General features: G+C 33.2%; 3 protein-coding genes across 4 annotated transcripts; 2 read left to right on the forward strand and 1 right to left on the reverse strand.

Annotated features, from left to right (window-relative positions):
• Positions 1 to 119: 119 nt before the first annotated feature.
• On the forward strand, positions 120 to 15,601 carry LOC108908136 (guanine nucleotide exchange factor subunit Rich). The gene is made up of 17 exons (XM_018712068.1): positions 120 to 322; positions 374 to 481; positions 540 to 692; positions 742 to 1,425; positions 1,518 to 1,697; positions 1,822 to 2,392; positions 4,744 to 5,021; positions 5,088 to 5,235; positions 5,300 to 5,409; positions 5,462 to 5,593; positions 7,181 to 7,420; positions 9,910 to 10,024; positions 10,078 to 10,366; positions 10,439 to 10,701; positions 14,053 to 14,545; positions 14,606 to 14,794; positions 15,067 to 15,601. The coding sequence occupies exons 1-17, from the start codon at positions 182 to 184 to the stop codon at positions 15,416 to 15,418; spliced, it is 4,446 nt and encodes a 1,481-aa protein (XP_018567584.1). The 5' UTR covers positions 120 to 181; the 3' UTR covers positions 15,419 to 15,601.
• A 2,995-nt stretch (positions 15,602 to 18,596) lies between these two features.
• On the reverse strand, positions 18,597 to 22,757 carry LOC108908137. 2 transcript variants are annotated; one of them, XM_018712069.2, is made up of 2 exons: positions 22,537 to 22,757; positions 18,597 to 19,872 (listed from the first exon to the last, which is right to left on the reverse strand). In XM_018712069.2, exons 1-2 carry the CDS (start codon positions 22,591 to 22,593, stop codon positions 19,576 to 19,578), a joined length of 354 nt encoding a protein of 117 aa, XP_018567585.1. In that variant the 5' UTR covers positions 22,594 to 22,757; the 3' UTR covers positions 18,597 to 19,575. The 2 variants fall into 2 exon arrangements, with proteins under 2 accessions (XP_018567585.1, XP_018567586.1); XM_018712070.2 differs by having other exon boundaries at positions 22,573 to 22,753.
• Positions 22,758 to 23,320: 563 nt separating this feature from the next.
• LOC108908129 lies at positions 23,321 to 26,178 on the forward strand. Its single transcript, XM_018712056.1, has 3 exons — positions 23,321 to 23,570; positions 24,090 to 24,169; positions 25,925 to 26,178. The coding sequence occupies exons 1-3, from the start codon at positions 23,403 to 23,405 to the stop codon at positions 26,040 to 26,042; spliced, it is 366 nt and encodes a 121-aa protein (XP_018567572.1). The 5' UTR covers positions 23,321 to 23,402; the 3' UTR covers positions 26,043 to 26,178.
• The last annotated feature ends 9 nt before the right edge of the window (positions 26,179 to 26,187 follow it).

Genomic DNA, 26,187 nt, shown 5'->3' on the forward strand with positions numbered 1-26,187 from the left:
CCATTGTTTCAAAATCCATAAATTGTATGTATTTTACCTTTTATGATTATTTGAATGACAACAAGACAAAAGTCAAGTTTTTTCTAAAAATGGATGTGTTTAACATGTCAACTTAATAATTTAATTTTTAAAATGTAATTGTTTTATAATATAGCATGAATTAGTAAAGTAAATGTAGAAAATGTATTTCCCAATCGGTTGGCCAAAAGTTATAAAAATTTCGGAAGAGGGACAGGGTGCAGTAAGAGAAATAAAATGTAATAGAGATAGAATTTTGTTTGCTATTTTAACTGATGATTCTCTAGCAATATGGTTTTGCAAGGTAATGATGTCCTCACTTTTAATTGAACTCTATAACTTTGAACCTTTTCAGCCCTGCGTCCCTATAGTGTTTCAACGTCGCTCAACAAAATCTTTAGAAAAATTTGGGACAAACGTTACTGCAGAATGGAAACCAGATTCAAGTATGATCGTTGTTGCTGTAAGTTCTTGTTGTAAAACTGTCAGTTATTTTTAATGTCTTACCATATGTTATATAGACCTCCGAGGGACATCTGTTATTTTACAAACTAGATGTCCCCTCTGATCATAAAGGGTTATATGTCCAGACTGATTCACCACATGCTAATTTACGAAGGGACAGTGCAGAGTTATTTATAAAGGAAACTATACCACCACTTTCACTGACATTGGTAAGGTTGTAACGAAATATGAATAAGAACTTATTCGTCAATATTTTAGAGTGAAGAAGTTATGGTTTGGGATGGCAAAATTACTGGCATGGTGTGTATAACCATGAGCGAATTAATGTTGGCTACTACAGAGAGTCATGTACTGAGGTATCGCTGGGACGGGACTCAAAACAGAGATTACACCCTCGATTTAAGAAGAATTCCATTCTGTATAAATCAACAAGTATCAAAAGCTGTTCCTATAGTCGAAGAAAACACCTATATTGTAGATATAGAATATTCACCATTGGTGGGTGGATTCTCAATAGTGTTAAATGATGGCAGAGCTGCATTTTTAACCGCATCATCCTTAAAGTTCGATCCAAATCAGGTTCAAGGTATATGGGCTCAGGGAATCGAAGACGCTACATGCACTACAATAAACCATAAATATAGGTTGATAACATTTGGCCGAGCAAATTCTGAATGTATCGTTTACTATGTCGATGAAAGTACTGGGGGTTTGGAGATATCCCATAACTGTATTCTAAGCAGCAAAGATTACCCTGGATGTCCTGGATCAGTAGGAAAGGTGCTGTGGACTCCAGATGGATGTGCTTTGGTAGCTTCGTGGTCTAAAGGAGGTATAGCGATGTGGTCTACTTTCGGAGCCCTCCTTATGTGTTCGCTAGGATGGGATTATGGACTCAATGTTGATATTCAGAAGTGTAACCCTTTGCAAATATCATCAATGGTAAGAATATCAATCCATTTTTCATGGATTCTTTTGCAATCGTGTATCTTGAATATCAGCTTTGTGGATATTAAAAGCAATTTTTCTTTAAGGAATTTGCTACTGAAGGGTACCAGTTATGGATGGTTCGAAAACATATTGAAGAGGCGACTATTGATGATAATACCAAATGCGACACAAACGGTAACGTTGACTCCAACAAACAAACATGTTTGACAAGTTTGATACAACTAGATTTCGTCAAAAGTGCTTTAACAATAAATCCTTCTATGGTAAGTAATTTTAAAAATGTTGTACTGGGTACTACAAAAAAGTATGTCAAGTTATTAACAAGTTAATCTACTTTTTTGTAATACTCTGTATTTAATAAAACAATAGAAAGAAATGCTTTTTTAGAGCCATCAGAGCCACCTATATTTACAAGGCGAGGATAAACTGTACGTCAATTCCGCAGACACTCTGATTAGAATGTTTGCCGATAGATCATGTAAAGATGACGTATTTGGTGATGGTGCCTCCTCTTTGACCAGCACATTAGCCGAGGGACGGCAGTGGCTAGTCGTACCTGTCCCTTCGACATATTCCGCCACGAATTGGCCCGTGCGGTATTCGGCAATCGATTCTGACGGCCAGAACATGGCGATTGCCGGACGAACGGGGCTGGCACATTATTCCATGCAGTCGCGTCGATGGAAGCTTTTCGGCAACGAAACTCAAGAGAAAGATTTTATCGTGGCAGGGGGCTTGCTATGGTGGCGTGATTATATCGTGTTGGGATGTTACAGCATAGTAGATAATGCGGACGAACTCAGGTTTTATCCTAGGGAGGCGAAATTAGACAATAAGTTTGCTAGGATAGTGAGAGTGGCCGCACCAGTTTTGTTGATAAATATTCTTCAGGATCAGCTGATCACTTTTGGATCTGATGCCCTGGTGGTCATTTGGCATTTGAAGCAGAACGATTCAGGTAAATTTTTAAAACTTACTATTTTATTTGAAATGATGGAGGTCAATCATTTTTATATTAGTTTTCTTTATTTTTAATGGATTTAATTAATTTTATGACTAATCCTTTTATAGTCCAGGTGGTATCTGTTTCGGGTTGGGTAAAACGCATATGATCGGAAATTTTTGCTTTAACGGCTTCTAAATAACATCAGAAATGATAATTTTTCTATGCAAATAAAAAAAATGTGGGCTTAATTATTATTGCAAAAAAGTATAAAAAAATAGCAAAAATAATTCATTTTTTTCTTGGATTTCTCGTCGACAACTTAGCAACCATTCGTTTTAGACAAAAATGGAAGAGGATAAAAAGTTTTGTAATTAAATTTTGAGCAAGATAGATAGTTGCAATTCGAAAAAAAAATTGTTGTTATAAATAAAAAATCTGATGATCTGCCCATTATTTTTGGAGTTATAGCCCGTTAAAGTTAACCTTTATTTACAGCACAACTAGAAGGGTATAAGGGCTGTTTTTTGAACTAATAGGTTTGTCATTCCGAGTACTTTCCAGATATAAATTTTCAAAATTTGCTATCACAGGCGTTCCATTTAAAATATCACTCAAAGATATTCAAGACCGCGTGAAATCAATGAGGTATCAGTGGTCGGGAGAGCAAACACACAGCTACTCCGATCTGAATTCTCAAGTTCAAAACTGCGACGCTCGGCTTCTAATGGACCAATTGCGATGATTTTTTTATAAATCGATCTCGCAACTTAAAAAATTCAATTATCATATTTTCAACTACCTTTTATTATTAATTATTGGACTTTTGACATGCCGATAAACAGTTACTTTAAAAAAAGAAGAGCAATAACAATAATTATTTTTTCGAATTGCAACTAACTTTATCTTGTTCAAAATTTAATTACAAAACTTTTTTTCCTCTTCAATTTTTGTCTAAAATGAATAGTTGCTAAGTTGTCGACGAGANTTTTTTTTATTTTAAAATATGGTTTGAAAGTACTCGGAAAGACGAGTATTTAAAATAAAAAACCTGATGATCTGCCCATTATTTTTGGAGTTATAGCCCGTTAAAGTTAACCTTTATTTACAGCAAAACTAGAAGGGTATAAGGGCTGTTTTTTGAACTAATAGGTTTGTCATTCCGAGTACTTTCCAGATATAAATTTTCAAAATTTTCTATCACAGGCGTTCCATTTAAAATATCACTCAAAGATATTCAAGACCGCGTGAAATCATTGAGGTATCAGTGGTGGGGAGAGCAAACACACAGCTACTTCGATCTGAATTCTCGAGTTCAAAACTGCGACGCTCGGCTTCTAATGGACTAATTGCGATGATTTTTTTTTAAATCGATCTGGCAACTTAAAAAATTCAATTATCATATTTTCAACTACCTTTTATTATTAATTATTGGACTTTTGACATGCCGATAAACAGTTACTTTAAAAAAAGAAGAGCAATAACAATAATTATTTTTTCGAATTGCAACTAACTTTATCTTGTTCAAAATTTAATTACAAAACTTTTTTTCCTCTTCAATTTTTGTCTAAAATGAATAGTTGCTAAGTTGTCGACGAGAAATCCAAGAAAAAAATGATTTTTTTTGCAATTTTTTATACTTTTCTGCAATAACAATTAAGCCCACGTTTTTTTTTATTTGCATAGAAAAATTATCATTTCTGATGTTATTTAGAAGCCGTTAAAGCAAAAATCTCCGATCATATATGTTTTACCCAAGTAAACCCTTTTTAAAACAGATGCCGCCTGGACTATTAATAATATGTCACATTTACTGTAGAAGGTGTCTCCCAAACACCGGCACCTCCATAGATATGCACACATGAGCTTAAAAATATTTAAAATCATTGTGTGAACAAATATTATTTTTTTGATGTTAGTCGTTTGGCTCCTGAAAGGCTGAAAATAGAGAGGCAAATCCATTTTAACATTTATTTTACAAAATAAATACACTGCTAATGGGTTACTTTTCTTGTGGAGTGCAGAATCGCTAGACATGGACTGGCTTTTCGTGATCGACAGGTTTCTGGCCATCAACTGACTCCCATTCACCAAGTTTCCAGGGTTTAAATATTCTTTACAAAATGATGAGTGCATTAGAACTAAACAACCTATTAATATTTCTGTACCAAAAATGATTGTATTTCCTATGCATTCATTCTCATTTAACAAAAAGAAAATAATCAATTTTGTTTAATAATTTTGAGAAGCATAACACCCAAAATGCATACTTTGTTTTATTATTTTTACAAATTTTGTTCTTTGTTGAAGTTTGTACCACTTATTCAGGGATACCGATATAAAAAAATCCTATAATTTCATTTTAGTTGGAGATGTGGACGTCATCAAGTTGCAAGCAGTCGATATATCGGCTTTGGCGGTGCATCCCGCTTGCATCGCCTCTATCACCCTCACTTCTTTAAGGACAGAAACCGGTCGGGGCCAAACAAGGCCTTCTGAAAGCATAGTATTAAATGTGAGCGGTCGTCTCTTGATGGTACAGAGAGAGATGCGTAACGGTGAGAAATACACTTGTCTGATGCCAACGGTGCTGGCAAGTTGTGTGGAAAACGTATGGGTGCCTGCTCAGAGAAGGCCAGATAAGGTAATTCCAGCACTTTCGATGAAATATTTTATTGACTTGCGCTAATATCTTTTTTTATATATTTAGGCCCATTTGACCGAAGCTTTGTGGTTGTTTTGCGGAGCCCATGGGATGAGAGTTTGGTTACCACTGTATCCGAGAGATGGAGATAAAACGCATACTTTTATGTCCAAACGGATTATGCTGCCTTTTCATTTACGTATATATCCCCTCGGTGAGCTATTCCCCCATGTTTTTCTAATTTTGTTTTACGAATTGTCTTATTTTTTTTCCAACAGCAATACTTTTCGAAGACGCAATAATATTAGGAGCTGAAAATGATACCGTCCTGTATACATCTGATTCTAATTCTCCGTTTTCTTTACCTTTCAGCGTATTACAAAGAACCGTAAGTTAGTGAATATGCCTTCGGGAGGAGATGTTTAAATATTTTTTTGTAGAGTCAGGTTTATCTGCACCAGATACTGCGCCAGCTGATAAGGAGGAATTTGGGTTATCATGCTTGGGAAATTGCAAGGAGCTGCATGAGTCTTTCTTACTTCCCTCATTCCTTAGAATTGTTATTACATGAGGTAATATATTGCAATATAAAATATATTTCCAGTAATAATTACTAAATAATCAGTCTTGATTAGAGTATAGTCTTTATATTTCATTTACATGAATATTTGATGAAATGTTGCCAAAGCTACCCCAAATTCAGGAATTTGATAAATTTATTTTAAGATAGCACTTGAAACGGTCTAAATGTTGTTATATAAATCATACTTACAGGCTTCATACATTTTAAAATAACTACTAGAAAGGTAGGCAAGTCCGCTGATGCAGACTTGACCTTTCTCTCGGACCTTGTGGAGACATATGCAATGTTCCAGATATTTGCCAAAGCTCATCCAGATTTTTAATGCGGAACCGGGTAATCATTCCACATTATAAAATTATTTATTACAAACACACTAGGTAATCCACGCGGACGCCCCTACTTTCAAACTGAAATGTCGTGCCTAATGACTGGGTCCAGTTTGGAACAATAAAATAACGACACATTGTGGCCCCAGCTGTCAGAAAAACAGCCGTAAGTGGTAAAATAGTTTTGATATGCTGCCTGACATCTATCAATCTGTCGATAAATGGCCATTTTGTCTTGTATCTCTCTTCCACAGCTAAATAAAATATTTTTGCGAAAGTTGTGTTATAAAACCGCTTGACAGCTCGTCAAAATGCCCCATTTAAGTGCAGAATCGTGGAGCGAAAGGGAGAGACAGCTTTTAATATACAAGGTGTAACTTTAAGTGGGGATTAGTTTTTTAGGGGTAATAGTGAGTGTTCCCCTGAATACGAATCTGAAATTCTTTTTTTTAATTAATTTTGAGTTATAATTAGTTTTTTAAAATGCACTTCAATACTTAGGTACACCGCTATTGTAATATTCATGTATTACAAATAATACTCGTACATGAATTGTAGGCAATCTACAGTGCATGTGAAGGGAGATAGTGCGGGTCAACGGTGATAAACTGTGAATTTGAATGTTTTTCATCGCTAGAAGCCATGAACAGACTATTTATTTTTGTGTATTTCATTTATCATTATTGATTACTGCTTGAGTTTTTTTGCAATGTTACTTGTTAAGTACTATTTGTGTGGCGGCGAACACCCACTCAACAAAAGTAACTCGCGGCGAATGGTGTGGAATTGTGTACACGCTGCGACTAAAGTATGCCGTTATTTGAGGTTACACTAGCTTGACCAGCACCGGGGCACGAAAATTATTTAAAAAAAAATTTTATGACGGAATTTGAAAAATGTCTTAATAGGCGTTTCTAAAGAAAGGAAGCTCACTCAAAGTTACACCCTGAATAAGTGTAATATTTGAAAATGTAATTTACAGTTTCGACACAAAAAATTCCCAGAACTGGAGCAAAAATTGATAAACTGGCAGCGCTGTGTAGTTGTGCTCGAGCATAAGTGTGTAGACAATACATGGATCTGAGTGATTATTTTGACTAATTAACACAATTTTGTAATGATTTATTTTGTTGTATTATGAATTATAAAGGGAAAGATGTCTCTGAAGCAAGTAATAATAATAAAAATGTTTAATTCGTATAACCTATAACCCCCATTCAAATATATCCAAGTATATTGGTTTGTTCTAGGTCTTAGAAGAAGAAGCGACGAGTAAAGAACCAATACCTGATGCCCAGTTACCCAGCGTAATCGAATTTATAATGGAATTTTCCGTATATCTGCAAACCGTGGTGCAGTGTGCGAGAAAAACCGAAATTGCATTGTGGCCTTACCTTTTCTCAGCTGCTGGCAAGCCAAAGGATCTCTTTCAGGAATGCATGGCCAAGGGACAGTTGGACACTGCCGCCTCTTACCTTATTATATTGCAGGTAATAACCAGTGGTGGCTGGTGAAAATTTAATTATTTTGACAATGATGAGTGGGACACATACCGTTTTCTAGAGGATGATTTCTATGCTTACATAGACAACTGTCACATTGAAAAAAATTCGAATGAAACTTGTAATATAAAAAATTTAAATAGGTGTTGTCAACACCAAGATCTCAAGAGGGGTTGTTTTTTAAGGGTAGTGGTATGTATACCCCAGAATACTAATCTGAAATATATTTTTTTAATCAAATGAATAGTCAAGTTATAGTGTGTTTCTTAAACTGCACTTAATTAAAGTCTTGTCTACGTCGCCACCAGGCGAAGTAGGTGGTTGTATGCACACGTTTATCGGTGTTGTGTTTTTACTTTTTTAAACCAACTTTATAGAACAAACTAACAAACTGGCAGAAGATGAACCTGCAATGGAAAATAATTTTGTTAAAATAAACTGATTTGACTTTGCAACATGCTATTTTAAAATCATGACATTGTGTTTGTTGGCATAAACAAAGCGGTTAACATTAAAAAAAAATGTTTTTTTAATAATTAATATTTTTTGCTTGTTTTATAAAATATACTTAATGAAAAGTAAATAAAAATACTTACTAATCTGTAGATTTGAAATATTTTTTAAAATCATTTCAATTTTTTAGTAAACCGTATTTGTTACTATTTTTTTGAAGCACTATGTTTAGTTTATGAATCTCAGTGTCAGTGACCTCTAACATCGACCTAGTTGATATTATGAACTACAGTCGGATATCAAAATAATAGGCAGTGATTTCATCTTTAATCCGGCTCACCATTTTTAACAGTCAACACAAAGAGAAGTACGAGCTGTTTGTAAATTCTTCATATAAAATTGTGTGTGCCGCATTCTCCCACAGCAGTCGATACTGCACAGTTTTAGGAATTCTGCTGCAGCAAATTCTAGACTTTCATTGGTGCTTGGTGCGTGACGTCACTTGGATTTCATTTGGCGTGCACCGGATATTCCTCTGCTGCAACAAATTCTACACCTTCATTGGTGTTTCAATTGGGCTGCGTTCATTCGGATCTGAGTATTCCTCTCGGCACAAGCAAATAGGCGTACGCGCGGGAGAAGTCCGACGATATCTTTCCATTAATTTAGTTGTGATCGTAATTAATTTATTAGATTTTGAGTTTGTATTCTTCAAATACAAACTCTTCAAGCTCTACGGTGTGTTCTCGTAATAGTAAGCATCTAACATCTAACAAGGCAGGAATGTCAGATGATAAAAAACGTGTATGAAGGGCTTATTGCGCGAAACCAAAATATGAGTGTGTTCATTAACAAGAGTGTTGGTAAGAAGTGTATATCGTGCAATAAGGAGTGGCAAAGAAGTCTCGACTGCAAAACAGAAAAGAGTGGAAACTCGCCGAAGGAAAAAGATAGATGTTGATGACGACACAAAATATGCGAATCGCAGAATAATTCATGGATGGTATTTTAAAAATGAGCTTCCGACAATAAAAAAAATTCAGGCTGCTATTTCACAGCATCAAAATTTGCCTAGAATATCCAGAAGGGTGGTTTTGTGAACTATGCATGACATGAATTTCCGTTTTATAAAATGAAATCGAAAGAGTATGGTGATAGAAAAAGTGGAAATAATGATATGGCGAAGAAACTATTTGAGACAAGTATTAGAAGTTCGAAAAATAAATCGTAGAATATATTACACGAACGAAACATGGAAAAATTAAGGTCATACGGTGACAAAAGTATGGCAAGATGTTAATATCCAAAGAAAACGGCAGGCAATTCTGGAAGGATTTTCAACTGAAGTGATAAATAGTAGGCAGTATTATATTCTGTGTATTATTATAAGTGATAAAGTGTGATATCCACGGCGTGCGCATCAGGTAAGTGTAATTGGGTGGTGGTGGACCATCGCCATCTGAAAGGGCGGCACTCAACAATTGTTGACAGGATGACAGCCTTTATAAGCCTTTTAAAGTAACTATTCACCGTGAACTTATTTTTTATAATTTTTTGTTCTCAATTAGCACGCCTATTGAATTTTGTCTCCTGCACCCCTCACCTCCCTTACTCGTCTAAGTGCTGGATTTGAATCACTGCCCATTTTTATGGTACTCGGGTATACGTAATATCAATCCACCTGATGTGATTTGACAACTTGGCATTAGGTGGACCAAAGACAAACGGCCAACATTAATTTGACGAAATGAGAATGGTCGAATATGTCACTACTTCATTTTATTACATTTATTTTATTTTTCAATTATTTATTGATCAAATTGATCATTTTAATTTTTTATTTCTCAAATTTAATTTAAAATTTTTTCATTATGATTTCATTTATATATGGGTCTAAAAATCACCCCCTAGAAAATAATATGGGTTTTATTATCGAAATATGACCACTTTCACACAGAAATTCAGGCTTTAATTTAATTTAAATACCTACATATTGTACTTTAGAGTTAATATGCACTTTTTAGAATTTGGAGACCTCTTCAGTCAGTAGACAATACGCCACCCTACTCCTAAACACTGCTCTAGACAAGTCGAAATGGGAACTCGCAAAGGAATTAGTACGCTTCCTTAGAGCAATAGGTATTTAGTAAAAAAAATTAAACAATACCCCCACTGACTTTTTGTCATTGTAGACCCTAATGATGTCGAGTCGGAATCTCCGCGCACTTCTTTCATCTTACCAGCTAAATTGGGGTTGTCTCAGCAAACCCCGCCTGTTACCCCTAACGCGGAGGATATTTCTCTTATTTTGGGTAACGTACAGGGTCCCAGAGTGCGCAGCTACAGCACGACCATATCCCCGAAAATAGCCGAGAGAGCCAGCAATGCCATCGGGAACATGAATTCCCTCGCAGAGTCTCCGAAATCTGCTAGGAAAAAATCTGTGCCAAACTCCATCGGAAATCAAAAAAGCGATAACAGGTATATTATCAAATCTCATAATTAACATATTGTCCCATTTTTTCATTTCTTTATCAATTTTGGTATTTCTAGGGGATCACCAAGCAATACTGCCGAAGAATTTTTCATAGACGTAATCTTACAAAAGCATGCCCGGAGGCTATTGTCTGCACGTCGGTTGACAGATTTGGGCTATTTCGCTGCTCATTTGGACTTTCATCTTGTAGCTTGGTTAGGTAAAGAGCGAGACAGAGCCGCTAGAGTAGACGATTTCGTGAAAGCATTAAAACAGGTCCACGAGGACTTCAATTGGCCATATCCTTCTCCAGCTGCGATTTTAACTGGAGGAAGTTCTGGTAAGTCTTGTATATACTGTGGAAGTTCTCTATACAGGGTGATTCACAACTTATCCAAAAAAATTTGGGAATAGATGCGGCATGAGAAATGGAGTCAATATTGTAAGACATTTTTTTGTAAAATCCTTATAGTTTCTGAGAAAAAAATTATTTAAGTTATAGCACATTAAACCAATACATAGCTGGACAACTGTAGTCTCTAGCGTCATTCGCAATACACGTGGAGAGCCATGTGACTCCTAATACTGAAATCCGTCGTTGCGGTAGTTTTTACCTGTTATCTGTGGTATTTACATCAGTTTTTTAGTAGTTAGTGTCAAAAATGGCTTGCGTGTATAGCAACTCAGAGTTGATGGATATCGTTTTAATTTATGGTGAAGCAAGACAACATTTGTATTATGGTGAAGTATTTGTGTTATGGTGAAGCAAGACATCATTTGTGTTAGTTCGTAGAAAGTGAGTAAGACGGACCCAAATGTGTTTACATGTAAGCGGATAAAATTTTGAACAATTGCTGTTGCAGCATCGGGTATGTCAAACGATTTTATTATTTAAAAACACAAATTAATTTTATTAATAATTAATAAAGGCAAAAGCATTTGAATTTGCCGATATAAAATAGGTGCGATAAAATTCTATTTACATATTTCTTTCCTTGTGAAAGTTTTTGTCCGTTTTTATCACGCCGCCATACCGGTCGCATTGTGCGATGTCAGGTTTTACAGTGGACCAGTTTCCAGTGCCGTGCAGAAGTGTATTTTTAAATCAATTTCGAACTGACCTTTTTGATTTTTTCTTTACAAAATTGTATTTGTAAGGGTCCCCTGTACATCCAGAATTTTTTTTTTGGATAAGTTCTGAATCACCCTGTATGGTGTCCGCAGAAGTGTCATACGTGTGTCCTAAACTTAACTAATTTACATGTCCAAGCGTTATATTAACTCAATTCCAACAATCTGGCAACATAGCCTCAACTATACTTATCAGTTTGAGCATTATTCAGTTGCGATACTTTTTCTGTTGTTTTTATTGTTTCCCAAACAGCGCTCTCTCCGGAAATTGACCACGGGTGGTAATTGATGTGTTACATTGTCGTCATCAGTTGATTAGTATTCACCATTTCTCTTATTAATTATCACCAAAAATTGGAATTTTTTGGTAATTTTGGAATGTTAAACCTTAACCGATTGTAAAATGGTAGTTGGTTGTTAGTTATCTGTCATTTGGTTCTTATTGTAGTGTTGTTGAGGAATAATTTTTTATGCAAATGTATTATTTACTTGTCACGTGTTATTAATTTACGGGAAAACAAAATGTAATTGGAATGAAGCCTAATGTATTTATGGTAACCAGTGTCCAGACAGACCTTCACCAGATTATTTGAAGCAAATTGTAGGCAATAATTTTATCAACAAAATTCTAGTTATACAGACGATTTCTACTCTTTTCTATATTTTTGGACTTAATTTTCAAAAGTTCTAGATCTTCCACCTTTTCGCAAAAAACCATGAACAAGAAAATTGTCATTTTTCCTCAATCTCATTGATTTTTGGATTGCAGGTTGTCTCAATCCAGAGGGAAGTAAAGCATTTCTGTAGGCTTTAAAGACTTTATAACAGTTTGCTGAGGGCTTTGAGCTTTTTTGAGGCCAGGAAGGAAAAATGAATCAGATTACACAAATTTATTCACCGTAGGTTGGCTAAATGTCATCTGTGTGGTGTTCGAGAGTGATTAGTACTTCAAATTAGTGAAACTCAGTAGTACAACACGTTTAGAATTTGAAAATTTTGGATTTTCCCTAGAAAATATTCAGCACTATTTTTTCAGTGAATAATTTCACTAATTTTGGATTAATTTGAAACTCTGGAGACTAGGTTATAGACCCCGTGAGCTAACGCACATGGGTGTGGCATCTTCGAAAAATGAAGTTAATGAAAGTAAGGGTGGTTTTAAGGGACGACCCGTGTTCGAAAATTTGGAAAATTAATTTCCTTTTGCATAAAATAATTAGTTTTTCAATCATCTTAAAGTGTCGTTTACTTTTTGTCTGGCAATCGAAACAATGAAAATTTTTGTTATGAAAATGATAAAAATAAATTGCCAGACGGTTTCCAATGTTCGGAGTCGAATATCTCTGCGGAAAATTATATGAAAATGTTTAACATTTTTCAGTGATCACTATTTGTCTGGTATCTCGGGTACTTAAAATTAATACCCATATTTCTTGTCACAAAAGATTTGCCAGACAAATTGGAAATGGAAAAATTGTGCCAGACAAAAGAAAATTCGTAAAAATATATTAAAGTTTAAATGATTTATTTTTGTACCAGACAAGTTGAGATGTTCGAAAATGTATAAATGAATTGAAAAGTTACAAAAAAATTAATAAAAACTTGTTTTCTTTTTTATCTAATATAAACGATTTATTTTTGTCTGGCATTTTGCATTATTATTGAAAATACATATTTATACTTCAGGTTAAAACACCAGACAAGTTGGGTTGTTCGAAAATTAAAAGAAAAATTAAATTAAATTAAATAGTTGTAAAAAAAAATAATGAAAACTTCAGTGTCTTTTTTTTGTCTGGCAATTTGTTTTTTGATACAAAATACACTTACAAACTCAAATTAAAAATGCCAGACAAGTTGGGCTGTTCGAAAATATAAAAATAAATAAGCAAAGTTATAAAAAAATACATTTTTTTTCGACTTAGACAAAAAAATTAGAAACCCAAGTTTTTGTTAATTTTTTTATAACTTTTTAATTCATTTATACATTTTCGAACAGCTCAACCTTGTCTGGCATTTGTATGTTGTGTTTATATGCATATTTCTAATTGAAATGCAAAATGCCAGACAAAAATAAATTATTGAAATTTTTATAAATTCCAACTGCTATTAGCCATTAGTAAATTGATGTGACTGTTTTCCACCCTGCGGAAGATGTCATCCATTGTTGTGTGTTGTTCTCACTCTTGGGCCAGTGGGAACAGATGAGGTCTCCTTAACATGTGATGTAATGTTTATATTTTCATAATACTCATTGCTGGACTTGCTATAATTCTCCTGAAGTTGTTAACCCCTACTTTCATCCAAAATTTTCTGTTAAGGTCACATAAGACTGCGTTTATTTTACGGTATTGTTATATATTAAACATATGAGTCTATAGTTTCATTGTTGACGTCATATGTGTCAATAAATGATAAATAAATAAATAAACATCATACTTCCCCTGAGGATAAAGACAAAAAGAAACTGCTGCTGTATCAAATGTAGATATGGCACATATACTGCGGATACCTTATTAATATCACAGATTATAAGGCAAACATCCGAAACGTAATCTTTTAGTACCTCAGTCTCCGGTGGACACAAATACACATATCATGGACGATCACCTGCGATCTCTAAAACTGGACGTATTCAACTACCCAACGACTTCTAGTAGAGTCGGTGATAGCGGCTATATGTCCTTCCAAGGCCTACACGGTTTGATAACACCCATGAACGCTCTAGAACAATCCAGCCAGATAGCAGAGACTGAAATCGACGAGGAAAGCCTGTGCGAGAATCAAACTGGCAAACAAGATAAATCCCAAAAGAACGATCATATCCTGGATAGGAAGTTGAGCGAGAACTTTGGCGCTAGCCTAAATCTGAAAACAACGGTTTTAGCTACGGCTGTGGACGAATCCATGATGAGTACCGTCAGTTCGGTTTGGGGTGACGATAGAGAGATCGGGACTTCGGGTACGGATAACTGGGAGGTTCCTTCCTCGCAGATTTTGGAGCAACTGTCGAATATGGACAGTAAGGGGTCGCATCGGTCTGAGGTGCAGTTAAGGTTAGCGTAAAGATGAAATCAGTATAAATTAGTTTTCCTTTAACTTAATTTTTGTTTTAGATATCTCTTACAGCTGTTCATGGAGGCTAGTTGTCTGGAATGGTCGCTTTTGATTTCGGTTTTACTACGAGACGCGATGGCGGTTCTACGAACTGTGAACGCCGCTAAATCGCATGATCAGTCAATTGAAGCCGCGTCCAGGCTCCGGCAAGGTATACTCATCTTGAATTATTGGACAAATACAGAATGGTAAGCATATTACAGTACATAAATGTCAATAAATTTCTTCCGGATTTAATAATAAAAAGTATTTTAGTTTCATAGTTTTTAAAAAAATTTTAAATTACTATACAGGGTATTTTGTTTAGAAAAGATATCTCAAAAACCAAACTAATATCCAAGTTGTGGAAAAAATATTGTGTAGTACACATAAATGACTTAGTTCTGAGTACACTCCAATTCAAAGAAGCTTTTTACATGGATTATACGAAAACTATCAAAAACATTTCATTTTTACTTAGCCTTGGGTATAAGCCCTTCATGGTGGCAATACAGAATCAAGTTTCCGTCCTGACGAAAATCCTGGAAACAAAAATCCAGCACCAGCAGATCATTGAGTATCAGCAAGCGGTATCGGCGACGTTGGACAAAGTCGTGTCGCCCAAACCCAGGTCTCGCAAGCCAAGCTCAAACCAAGACGGCGGCAGCGTTCAGAGCGCCGCCAAAGAGAAGAAGGGCGCTAGCGTCGCCAGCAACCACTCCAACGACAAGCTCAATGACATTAATAACTCGAGTAATATTAAGGAGAGCTCCGTGAAAGACATTATCGATAATCAACTCGTTCAAGAGAATACCAGGTGCGTCATTTCTTAAATTGTAACGTTACGTATAGCTTTCTTAACGCGATTCGAATAGTTTCTTCTGGGTTGACAGTACAAATTATTTTTTTACGATTGCCGGGATACTTGTGCTGATTAGAAACAAGAGGGAGGTACTTGAAAACGGAGATGTACAAGTAGTCCAATCAAATTGTCGAAAATACCTCATTTTTTGCCAAAAAATAGTTCAGTAATTGAAAATATGTAAAAATTAGGAAAAATTCCGTAGAATTCAATGAACTACTTTACCCCACCTGAATTTTTGGGCTTCATTTTCAAAATGACGTCCAAAGTTCGCAAAAAACAGATTTTTTCATTTATAAAAAAAAGTAAACATTTTAGAAAAAAATGTTTCAAACAAAAGTTGTAGGAATTTTTAATACGGATCGAATAAGTCGAAACCGGTTTTGACCGATAAATAAATTAATTAGTTATTGCAAAAAAAAAACGCTAAAAATTGCATATTTTTTCAAATAGCCGTCTCTCAAAAATAAAAATTTTCATATGAGACTTGGTGAAAAGATAGCTCTTGATGAGCAAAATAAAATAATTTTTTCAAAATTGAAAAATATTTAATAGTTTTTGCTAAAATCGAGTTTTTCTAAAAAAAAACGTTTTTGTAAAATCCCCATAATTCATAGGCCGCCACATCTTTAGGAACGGGGTTGGGTTTAAAATTTTCTTTAATAATAACACTATCATGTGCAAATATTTCGCGAGCCCCAAATCGATTTCAAATATTGCAAAAAACTATCGAAAAATCATTTTTTTTTTCGGGGCCATAAAACTGATTCATTTTTTAATTTCAATTCGTATCAAAATGTCGATACTGCCATTCAAATGTTGACATTTTTTCATGAATTTAAAGAAAAGTCTGTCCTACGATCAACAGGGCCGAGAAATTTTTTTTTTTTTTCGAGAAATTGCCACGACCTCATTTTAGTAGGAGATTTTTTTTTTAAATTCGTGCAAAATATCAATTTTGGAAGGGCAGTATCGACATTTTGATATGAATTGAAATCAAAATGTTATTCAAAAGTTTTATGGACCCGAAAAAAAAAACGATTTTTCTATTGTTTTTTGCGATATTTGAAATCGATTTGAGGCTCACGCAATATTTGCACATAATAGTGCAATTATTAAAGAGAATTTTAAGCCCAACCCCGTTCCTAAAGATGTGGTGGCCTATGAATTATTGGGATTTTACACATACGCTTTTTTTTCGAAAAACTCGATTTGTGCAAAAATTGTAAAATATTTTTCAATTTTGAAAAAGTCATTTTATTTTGCTCATTAAGAGCTATCCTTTCACCAAGTTTCATAAATAAAATATATTTTTGAAAGAGATACAGCTATTTGAAAAAAATTTCCATTTTTAGCATTTTTTTTGCAATTAATTTATTTATGGATCAAAACCGGTTTGGGCTTATTCGATCCGTATTAAAAATTTCTAGAACTTTTTAGTTTTTTTTTATAAATGAAAAAAATGCTTTTTGCGAACTTTGGACGCCATTTTGAAAATGAAGCCCTAAAACTCAGGTGGGGGCAAAGTAGTTCATTGAATTTTACGGAATTTTTCCTAATTTTTACATATTTTCAATTACTGACCTATTTTTTGGCACCTGAAAAAGTAATTTGATTAGACTAAAGTACGAGTCTTTACAAAATTAATATTTTTTACTTATTTTAAATGAAATAATTTATCCTAAGTCAAACAACAAACTTATTGGTAATTCTTTGTTGATGAATTAATTTTGTAGAGTGTATGTACATTATTTGAGTGGTACAATTATTGATTTTAAAGGAGGTTAATGCAATTCTTCGCCATTTTTTTTGTAAGGTTTATTCTATTTCATAATTTGTGAGTCAGAACTTGCAAAATATGCATAGGGGAAACTATTTTCATTTTATATTTGAATTTAAAAGGTGTGTAAATGCAAAACTCGAGTATGACAAGTTTTACGGCAGATTTTTTTATACAGCGGCAACAGAAATACAAGTGGATGTCAATGTAAGGCTCTGTTAGAGACAGTGAAGTGAAATGATTACCTACCTTTTACAATACTTCTTTAATAAATAATTCAAACATATCCTGAAATTATTCAATGTTCTTCATATCATCATATCACTTGATTGAATCTCTTGAATTTTTGTCACGGCAGACTTTTCTTCGGCATGTTTTGTATTCGTGTTAACATTAACCTAAATAATAAGAATAATCAAGGAATTAGATCTACATTTTCTAAAAAAAAACTGACGTTCTTTGTCGCTTTGGTTTTGCTTTATAAGTACAAATTAATTTATAGATCGCCGGAACAGTTCTCATAACGATCATACAAATATATCCATTTTATTAACAATTTCAAAGAATACTATCCAGTTTTTTCTTATACAGGGTGTCCCGAAATTCATGCATCAAAATTTGGTCACAGATTGTTAAGACAAATTTAGGGGACCCATATTTTTTATTTTTGCCAAGTGGCCCCCTCTTTCGGAGTTACAGCCCCCTGAAGTCCGCCCCTAAGAATAATCTTTTTTTTTTTATATCTCAAAACCCTGTTGTACGAGAATCACTAAATTTGGTACACAGGCATTTTATGACATGTGGAATCTGATGGTGCTATGTTTTTTGGCGGGGAACCCCCTTAAGACAATTTTTCGTGGGCCCCCTTGTCTTTGGAGTTAAAACAATTTGGTCGCATATTTAAATTTCTTAAAAATTATCAGTCCACTAGAAAGCCATTAAATTTAGAAACTTTTTGTGTCTTTATACTTTTTTCGTAAAACGCAATGATTTTGAAAAAAATGTCAAAATGTGATCGAATGCATATCGTGATTCGCCATTTTCCTCAAAAACATTGCGTTTTGCGAAACAAATATCAAGAGACAAAATAGTTTCTAAATTCAATGGCTTTCTAGCTAACTAATAATTTAAAAAAAATCAATATGCGACCAAATTTTTCTGGTTCCAAAGACAAGGGGGCCCACGAAAAAGTGTCTTACGGGGGTTTCTCGCCAAAAAGCATAGCACTGTGAGATTCCACATGTCATAAAACCTCTGTGTACTAAATTTAGTGATTCTTGTACAACATGGTTTTGAGATATAAAAAAGACTTCTTAGGGGCAGATTTTAGGGGGCTGTAACTCCGAAAGAGGAGGGCAGTTGGCAAAAAGAAAAAATACGGGTCCCCTAAATTTGTATTAAGAATGTATGACCAAATTTTGGTGCATGAATTTCGGGACACCCTGTAGATGTTATTTGTGAGATAAAAAAGAAACGATTGAACTAGCTTGGATATAACTTTATACGGAATAAAATTTATTGTGATTCCCAAAAACCTTAAAAAGCAATTATATTTCTTACTTTTTTCATTACAATAAGTATGTACTGTGAACTATCAATTATTGGTTGTGCCTAGCATTGAAATGTTGAAATGCGTTTAGTGTAAAAAAAAATTCTGTCCACCGATCAAAAAGAAATCATTCCGTATTTAAAAATTAAATATATATTTATTCGGAAATATGTAATCTAAGGACTGAAATATATGCTACGTAAATATTTTTACAAAACACGTTTGCCCACTGATATTAACAGTAATCTTAAATTCTACATTGGAACGTTGAAACTGTACGAGACAAAACGGGAACCAGTGTGCTAAAGTTTCATAGCTTTTAGTTTTTCAATTTTATAAAAGACAAAATTTGTCGGCTCGTGTCGCTTCAACGTTCCGGTGTAGCTTTCGGCAATAACGATAATTTTCTCACTAGTTATATTTTGCAACTTAATTTATCAATCAAAATGGGTGATAAGGTTTTTAAAAAGTAAGTGTTGTAGGTTTACAAATTTATAAGGAACTCTGTTTATTAATTTTTACTAGTTAGTAATGTTAATACTTTTTATACCATTTGTTGAGATAACCTGATAGACTAATGTTTACTAATACTCCTAATTGTTGTATATTGTATATTTATTTATATATTATTTAATTGTATTAACTTTATGTTGTACAATAAAGACTAAAATTGCAAATTCGTACGTCTTTAATATAAACCGCAAAATTCTTGAATAAAGTTGTATTTATTTATATATTTTTTTAAAAACAAATATTTACATAACTATTTTAATATTTGGTTAGTTAAATATGAGAACGATTAAGGAGTCAAATAATCTACCCCTCCCAGATGGCCCTCATCTCGAGCTTGTTGCTTTGCCAGCCTCTCCCTGTCGTAGCCGTCTATCCCCAGCCCTAACCTCTCTATGGCTTTTTCCCCTAACACTCCGTTCAATTCCTCGTACTGCCTGGAACGTCTTTTACCAACGTCAGGGTCGAATGACCAGTTCTGGGTTTTATGCAAAACGGGATGTCCCGCAACGTTAAACTCTATTAGGTCGCGGATTACTTGCAAAGCTCCTAGGGAGGACGATATTAAGGTAAGAAAAACCAAAAACTGAAAAAATATAAATGTGTCACTGTTAGCAAAATTGTAATTAGTTATTTGCAAAAACAAATTGTACAAAAAGTGATAGAGAAAATTTTTAATTTTATGAAAAGTTTCAACATCCTGTATTAGAATAAATGGTTCAAGGCAATTGGCATCACAAATCAACAGAAAAAGTTTTGTAAATGTACATCTGGATACGCTTAGTTTTTGGGGTACAGTGTGATAAATTAAAAAAAAATACAGGCTGATTCAAAATTCAGTACAAAGAAATTAGCGACATATTTTTGAGGTCAAATCAGACTTTTTTTTTCCTACAAACGTGGGTCCACAAATGCTTAGTTTTCGATATACAGGGTGCTAGTTTTTTATTCCGATTTTTTTAGGAGTAATTTCCAAACAGATTTCAATGTTGGGATAAAACTTGGGTTACGGGAATTTTTTAGGATGCTAAATTTAAATATGTCATTGCTTTTAACGCTGCTTGTTTTTTTTTTCTCTAAGTGTTTTGATAATGACAATACTACCGTTTAGCAGCAGCTAATAATCTAAGGGTTAGTTCTAACCGAAAAGGCAGTTCTTAAAAAAAAGTTAGTTATAAAAGTTAAAAAGGGCAGTTTTTAAATTTAATTACTTGAAGTACTATGAAATTGAAATTTCATGAATACTTGTTAAATGCCGGTCCACTGAATGGTTAATAAAATAAATAAATAACAAATTTATTGAAATAAAACAATGAGTACTTTGAGTACAGTATATGAACATTTAAAATTAATAAACTCAAAAGTATATAACAAAGAATTCCTGCAATCTTACAATAATAAAATTTAAAACTGGTATTTTCATTGGTTTTTCATCTTTTTTTTCTTCATTTTCTCTTTTCTCTTTAGAATCATTTTACTGGGGCTTTTGAATTTTGAGTTTATTGTCCGGCATTTAAAAAGTACTGCATCTTTTTCTTTGTGGATTTTCTCGAAAACGGTTAGTTGTAACAAAAAAATGTAAAGAGTAAAATTCAAGATCATTGCATTACTAATTAGATGGTGAAAATAAATTTTAAAATTTTTCACCGTAAATACCTCATAAAATTTGAAAATATGGTGTGCTTTTGGCTTTTCAACAGCCAATATCTCGGAAATGGTTGGTCTGAGAGATTTCGACTGAGTATATTAGTTATGCTTAAAATTGTTAGGGGAATAAATGCACTAATATGACACGTCAATGTACAAGGTAGCAAAAATGTTAGGGCCAATTTAAATCAAGCTTTATAAGTGGCGCCCTCTACAAGCAGCGTCAAAAGCAATGACATACTTAAATTTAGCATCCTAAAAAACCGTACTTACCCCATGTTTTATGCCAACATTCAAATCTGTTTGGAAATTATTCCACCCTGTGTATCGAGAACTAAGTATTTGTGGACCCTCGTTTATAGGGAAAAAAAAACAGGGTGTTAAACTTAAAAATATTTTTAATTTTTTTAAATAATTTAAAAACTAGTAAGTGAAATAATTTGGAATTGGGCACATGCATTTATGTAAACATTGTTCAAAATCTGAGGTCTTTTTTTAAAATGTAGATGCTGCAGTGGCGGATGTACAGGGTATAGGTGGAATATTTTTTTAAATAAAACAGTACGCCACTGCTTTACGGTTACAATCATGATATTTTCGGATTCGTCTTTCAATTTTATACAAATTACTACTCTTATGTTTTTCGAAAAAAGACTGATTTTTGAGTAAAACTTAAAAAACGAACTGAAAACAATTGACATGACACAACACTAAATCATTCGGTTATTTAATCGAATAAAGAAATTAATAACATTTTAATGATTTTATTTGAGTAAATGCTCAAAAATACCTCCATTTCCACGAACACAGGCGCTACATCTTTTTAGTAACGAAAATATAATTTGTTCTAAATTTATTGTTGCTTGAATCTGATGAAAAGCATTATTTATTCTTTCTTCTAACTGCTATCAGGAGTATTAATTTGTTCACTGTATACCAGCCATTTAACAGCACCCCGCAAAAAGAAATCCAGTGGGTTGAGGTTCAGTGTTTTCAGTTCGTTTTTTTTTTTACTCAAAAGTTAATCTTTTTTCGAAAAACCTAAGAGAGTAGTAATTTGTAGAAAAATGAAAGATGAATCCGAAAATTTCATGATTGTTACCGTAAAACAGTGGCGTACTATTTTATTTAGAAAAATTTGCCATCGATACCCTGTATCTCCGCAACTGAAGCATCTAAAGTTTAGAAAAAGGCCTCAGATTTTGGACAATGTTACATAAATACATGTGCCTAATTTCAAGTTATTCCACTTACTAGTTTTTAAATTATTTAAAAAAATTAAAAATATATTTTTCAGAGTAACACCCTGTATCTTTTTAACGAAGCGTCCTAGACAAAAACTTTATACCAAAGACTCCCCTTAAAATTTACCATAGAATACGAGGTCCTTTTTTGGTTACCGTTTGTGAATCACCCTGTATTGATTTGTGATGTAGAATCCGTTATTAAAACTTGAACTAGTATTTTAGATACATCCTGTACTATCATTAAACTTGGATGAAGAAAACGTTATTTAATTTTTAACACGTTTTACACCTATACCAATTTAAACAATATAAATAAACAGTGTTTAAATTAGTGATAGTTTTATTTCCGTACTTACCTGCTTGGATTGGTATCGGTACAAATGATTTCTTACCTGGACACAACTGAAGTTCATAATGCACCAATTAAATTTTTTATTAGCAAGTACACTCGATGAAAATGATGAGGAATCGCACGCGAGACCAAAATAATAAGTCGTTACACACCTTTTAAACTCGTAACATTACATTACCAAGAGAAAGTGCATCACTTATGACCGTGGACTATTAGTCAAGAAGTGGAAGAATTAAGTAATGGGTTATTTATTGCTAATAGCATTCATTAATGGCTATAATTCCGAGTTTTCCAGCACGCGTCAATTAGAAAATGATACGGCGTAGGTAGCAATTAGCACCTGGCTTTCTATAGCTTTTGAATTTGGTTAATGAAATATTTAGTGAATTTGATTCGATTTCTTGGATCATTCATTACTTAGTGAAGGTTGCTATCAGGGTCAGATTTTTATGAAATAAAACAATAATAAACCAAAACCTCTAGGAAGCCAAGAAAAAAAAATCATGAATAACCTACAACAACCGCAACATATTAATGAATAATTTAGGTTCTAGAAGATGTAAAAGAAAGAGTATTTTATTTATTTTCTGTTTAACAGTAGCCAGTCGGGTTCCTAGAACATGAAATTTCCATTTCCTTAAATAAATCCCTTCACTTTTTACGGTCTTTACGCCACTGTGTTCCGACCCTCGTTTGCTCAGCTAAAATGTAAATATAATAAATGAATTGTCAACTTTGGTCGTTTAATAAAAAGACGTAGAGGATTTTCTATGCTCAATGAAATTAATTTGTCATGTCACCGTTGTTATTTTATCACCTTTTAATTGTGAAATTCCTTACGGTGATATTAACGGGGACAAGTCAAATTAGATGAACGTCCGCCAGGGTGGGGTTTGGACTACGACTTCCACCCGTTACTTTCTCTTTCTTCTGGATACCATTAGCCAAGGTTTCACATTTGACGAACCGTTAATTCTCGAATATCGAGAGGAAAAGTTATACGAAACGGTGCTCAAAATGAAGCAGCTTTTAATCGTGGTAAGTAAAAAATATTGATTTTATTTCTACTTTTACTTTTTTTATTCAATATGTACGTATGAGTACCTGCGTCCTGCGTCATTAATTATTTGCAACTAGAATTGAAACTACTTCAGAGAAATTGAAAGGTCTTTTGATTTGTTGTATTTGTTTTTGCTTTATGTAACCTTTCTAAACATTTTTTTTAAAACCTCAAAATATATTAAAAACTAACTTAAAATACACGTGGAAGATTTACTATTTCAATATATTTTTTAAGGCGATAGAGAATAAAGAAATATATTTTTTTAAATATTAATACTTAAAAATATATGTATATATATATATATATGCCTTCTTGAGCAAATATGAATAAATGAAATGAACCGCGTTTACCGAGATTTGAGGCATACAAAAATTAATTCGATTAATAATAGGTATATACTGGGCCTAATAATAAAATTAGAACTTGTATTTGCTATATAAATACCTGTAATTTTAAATAATTTTTTTGTTAAACAAATTATCTTTTACTTTCAGGCACTTGTACTAGTTTTATTTACATTCTATGTAGAAGCAGCACTTCAGCCAAGGGCTCCAAATTTTCAATATTTTGAAAGGTAAGTACGTTAAAATACATTTTTTACTATCGGCGATTAAATTTTTTCGCGTTGCGCAATCGGTAACTTTTTTATCACTAATGCAAGAACAAATTGTCTCTGGAACAAACCAAAACTACTACAACCAGGGATTCAAATACCATATCCAAAAATAAAATCGGTAAAGCTAACTGCCTTGGACTACTTGAACAAACGGCCGCAAGATAGCGTACGATGTACGATTAATTTGAATAGCCAGTAGAAAGACTGAAACTACCTTACATGACATGTACGTACTTGTATTATTACTATAATTCATCCAAATCAAAATTTTCTATTCCTAAAAATGTCCCAACTAGCACTGAATTATACACCAGCAATTCTACAATAAATCTGGTGGTAGGAAAAAAATGTTACACTATCGGCCAAATTCTCTTATTTCTGATATAGCTAAGATATTTGAGAGTCATGATAGAATATTTAAATTTGTAAAATTATGTACATAATATAATTTCTGATCAACAGTTTGGGTTTGTTAAAAGTTGATCAGCAAAAGATTCATTAAATTTTATAACTAAATTAATTTATGAAGGACTATACAGGGTGTCCGCAAATTTCACCGACAACGTTTGACTGCATATTCACGACGATAAATAAATACGATCTACGAAAAAAAAGTTAAATAAAAACTTGGCTCTAATATAGTACAAATAAATGTGCCAAATTTTAACGCGATCGGCAAAAGGGTTATGAAGTTATTAATTAAATTAGTTTTATTTTTGACAACTTTGAAGGCTTGTAACTCAAAAACCAAAATTTTTTTATTTAACTTTTTTTTCGTAGATCTTATTTATTTATCGTCATGAATATGCAGTCAAACGTTGTCGGTTAAATTTGCAGACACCCTGTATAAGAGTAAACCATTTATTGTGACATTCTTTGATCTTGCCAGATTTGATACCAACTGTCAATCATAGTTCATTGACGCAGAAGTTATATCAATTGGGCATAAGGGGTAATGCATATGAGTTGCTTAAAAATTATAATCGTCTTAGAAAACAAAAAGTTATGATAAAACACAGTAAATGTGACTGGTCATCTCAGGAGAATTTATTTTTGGAAATAATTTGTTACATAAAAAGTATGATTAAATATATTTTGCAACCTAAGGTCATTGTTGGATTTTCTGGACAAAAATTAATTAGCTCAATACCTTTCAAATATAGAGAAAATGCCAGAGCTGGCAATAAAATGCCTTTGGCCTTTTATTTCTTCAAAAATCCGTCATAAGGCAGCATACACTTGAGATAAATCGTCAATAGGATAATACATACAGGGTGAGCACTCAAGAATTTATTGCGCTGAAGATGCCGCCGAAATTTCTTCAAGAGATTAAATTCATTTTCAGCCGAGATGTATACCAGTTCATTAAAATGACATCGTTTATTTCGTATAATATCATAAGAGGTTTTGATTAGTTCGCCTTGAAAATTATTTCCTCAACTTTTGTGTCTTATATCTCGCAATTCGAAGTAGCTTTTCTTATTCAAAGATCAAAATAAATGTTATCAATTTGATCCCTTAAAAAAATTATGGTTAAAAAACCATAATTTTTTGTTAAATTTAACACATTACAATTTTTTTTCTGTTTTGACCAGATCTTTAACTTAACGTAAATTTTTGTATACTCACACGCAACACCCTGTATACATTTCACACGTATCATAGATTATATGAGTACTATAAGTAACTAAATATTATTTCTATTATTTTCAGGCCTAAATACAGATATCCATACTATGATGAAAATGGCGTTGGTCGCCTTCTCTATGGATATGGTGATGACAAACTCTACCAGTACAAACTGTTTTCACCATTAGAAGGAATTCATTAAAAATCCTTTTAATTTGTATTTATTTATTTCTTTTAATACTGTTATTATTACCACTGGGTAATTGACATAGTGGCTAGTCAACTTGTATTTTTTTATGTACCTAAGCGAGGTTTTTATTTTTAAATAAAAAGTTGTATTTTTCCCA

The sequence above is a fragment of the Anoplophora glabripennis genome, unplaced genomic scaffold (genome assembly GCF_000390285.2).
Source record: "Anoplophora glabripennis isolate ALB-LARVAE unplaced genomic scaffold, Agla_2.0 scaffold254, whole genome shotgun sequence".
Taxonomy (NCBI): domain Eukaryota; kingdom Metazoa; phylum Arthropoda; class Insecta; order Coleoptera; family Cerambycidae; genus Anoplophora; species Anoplophora glabripennis.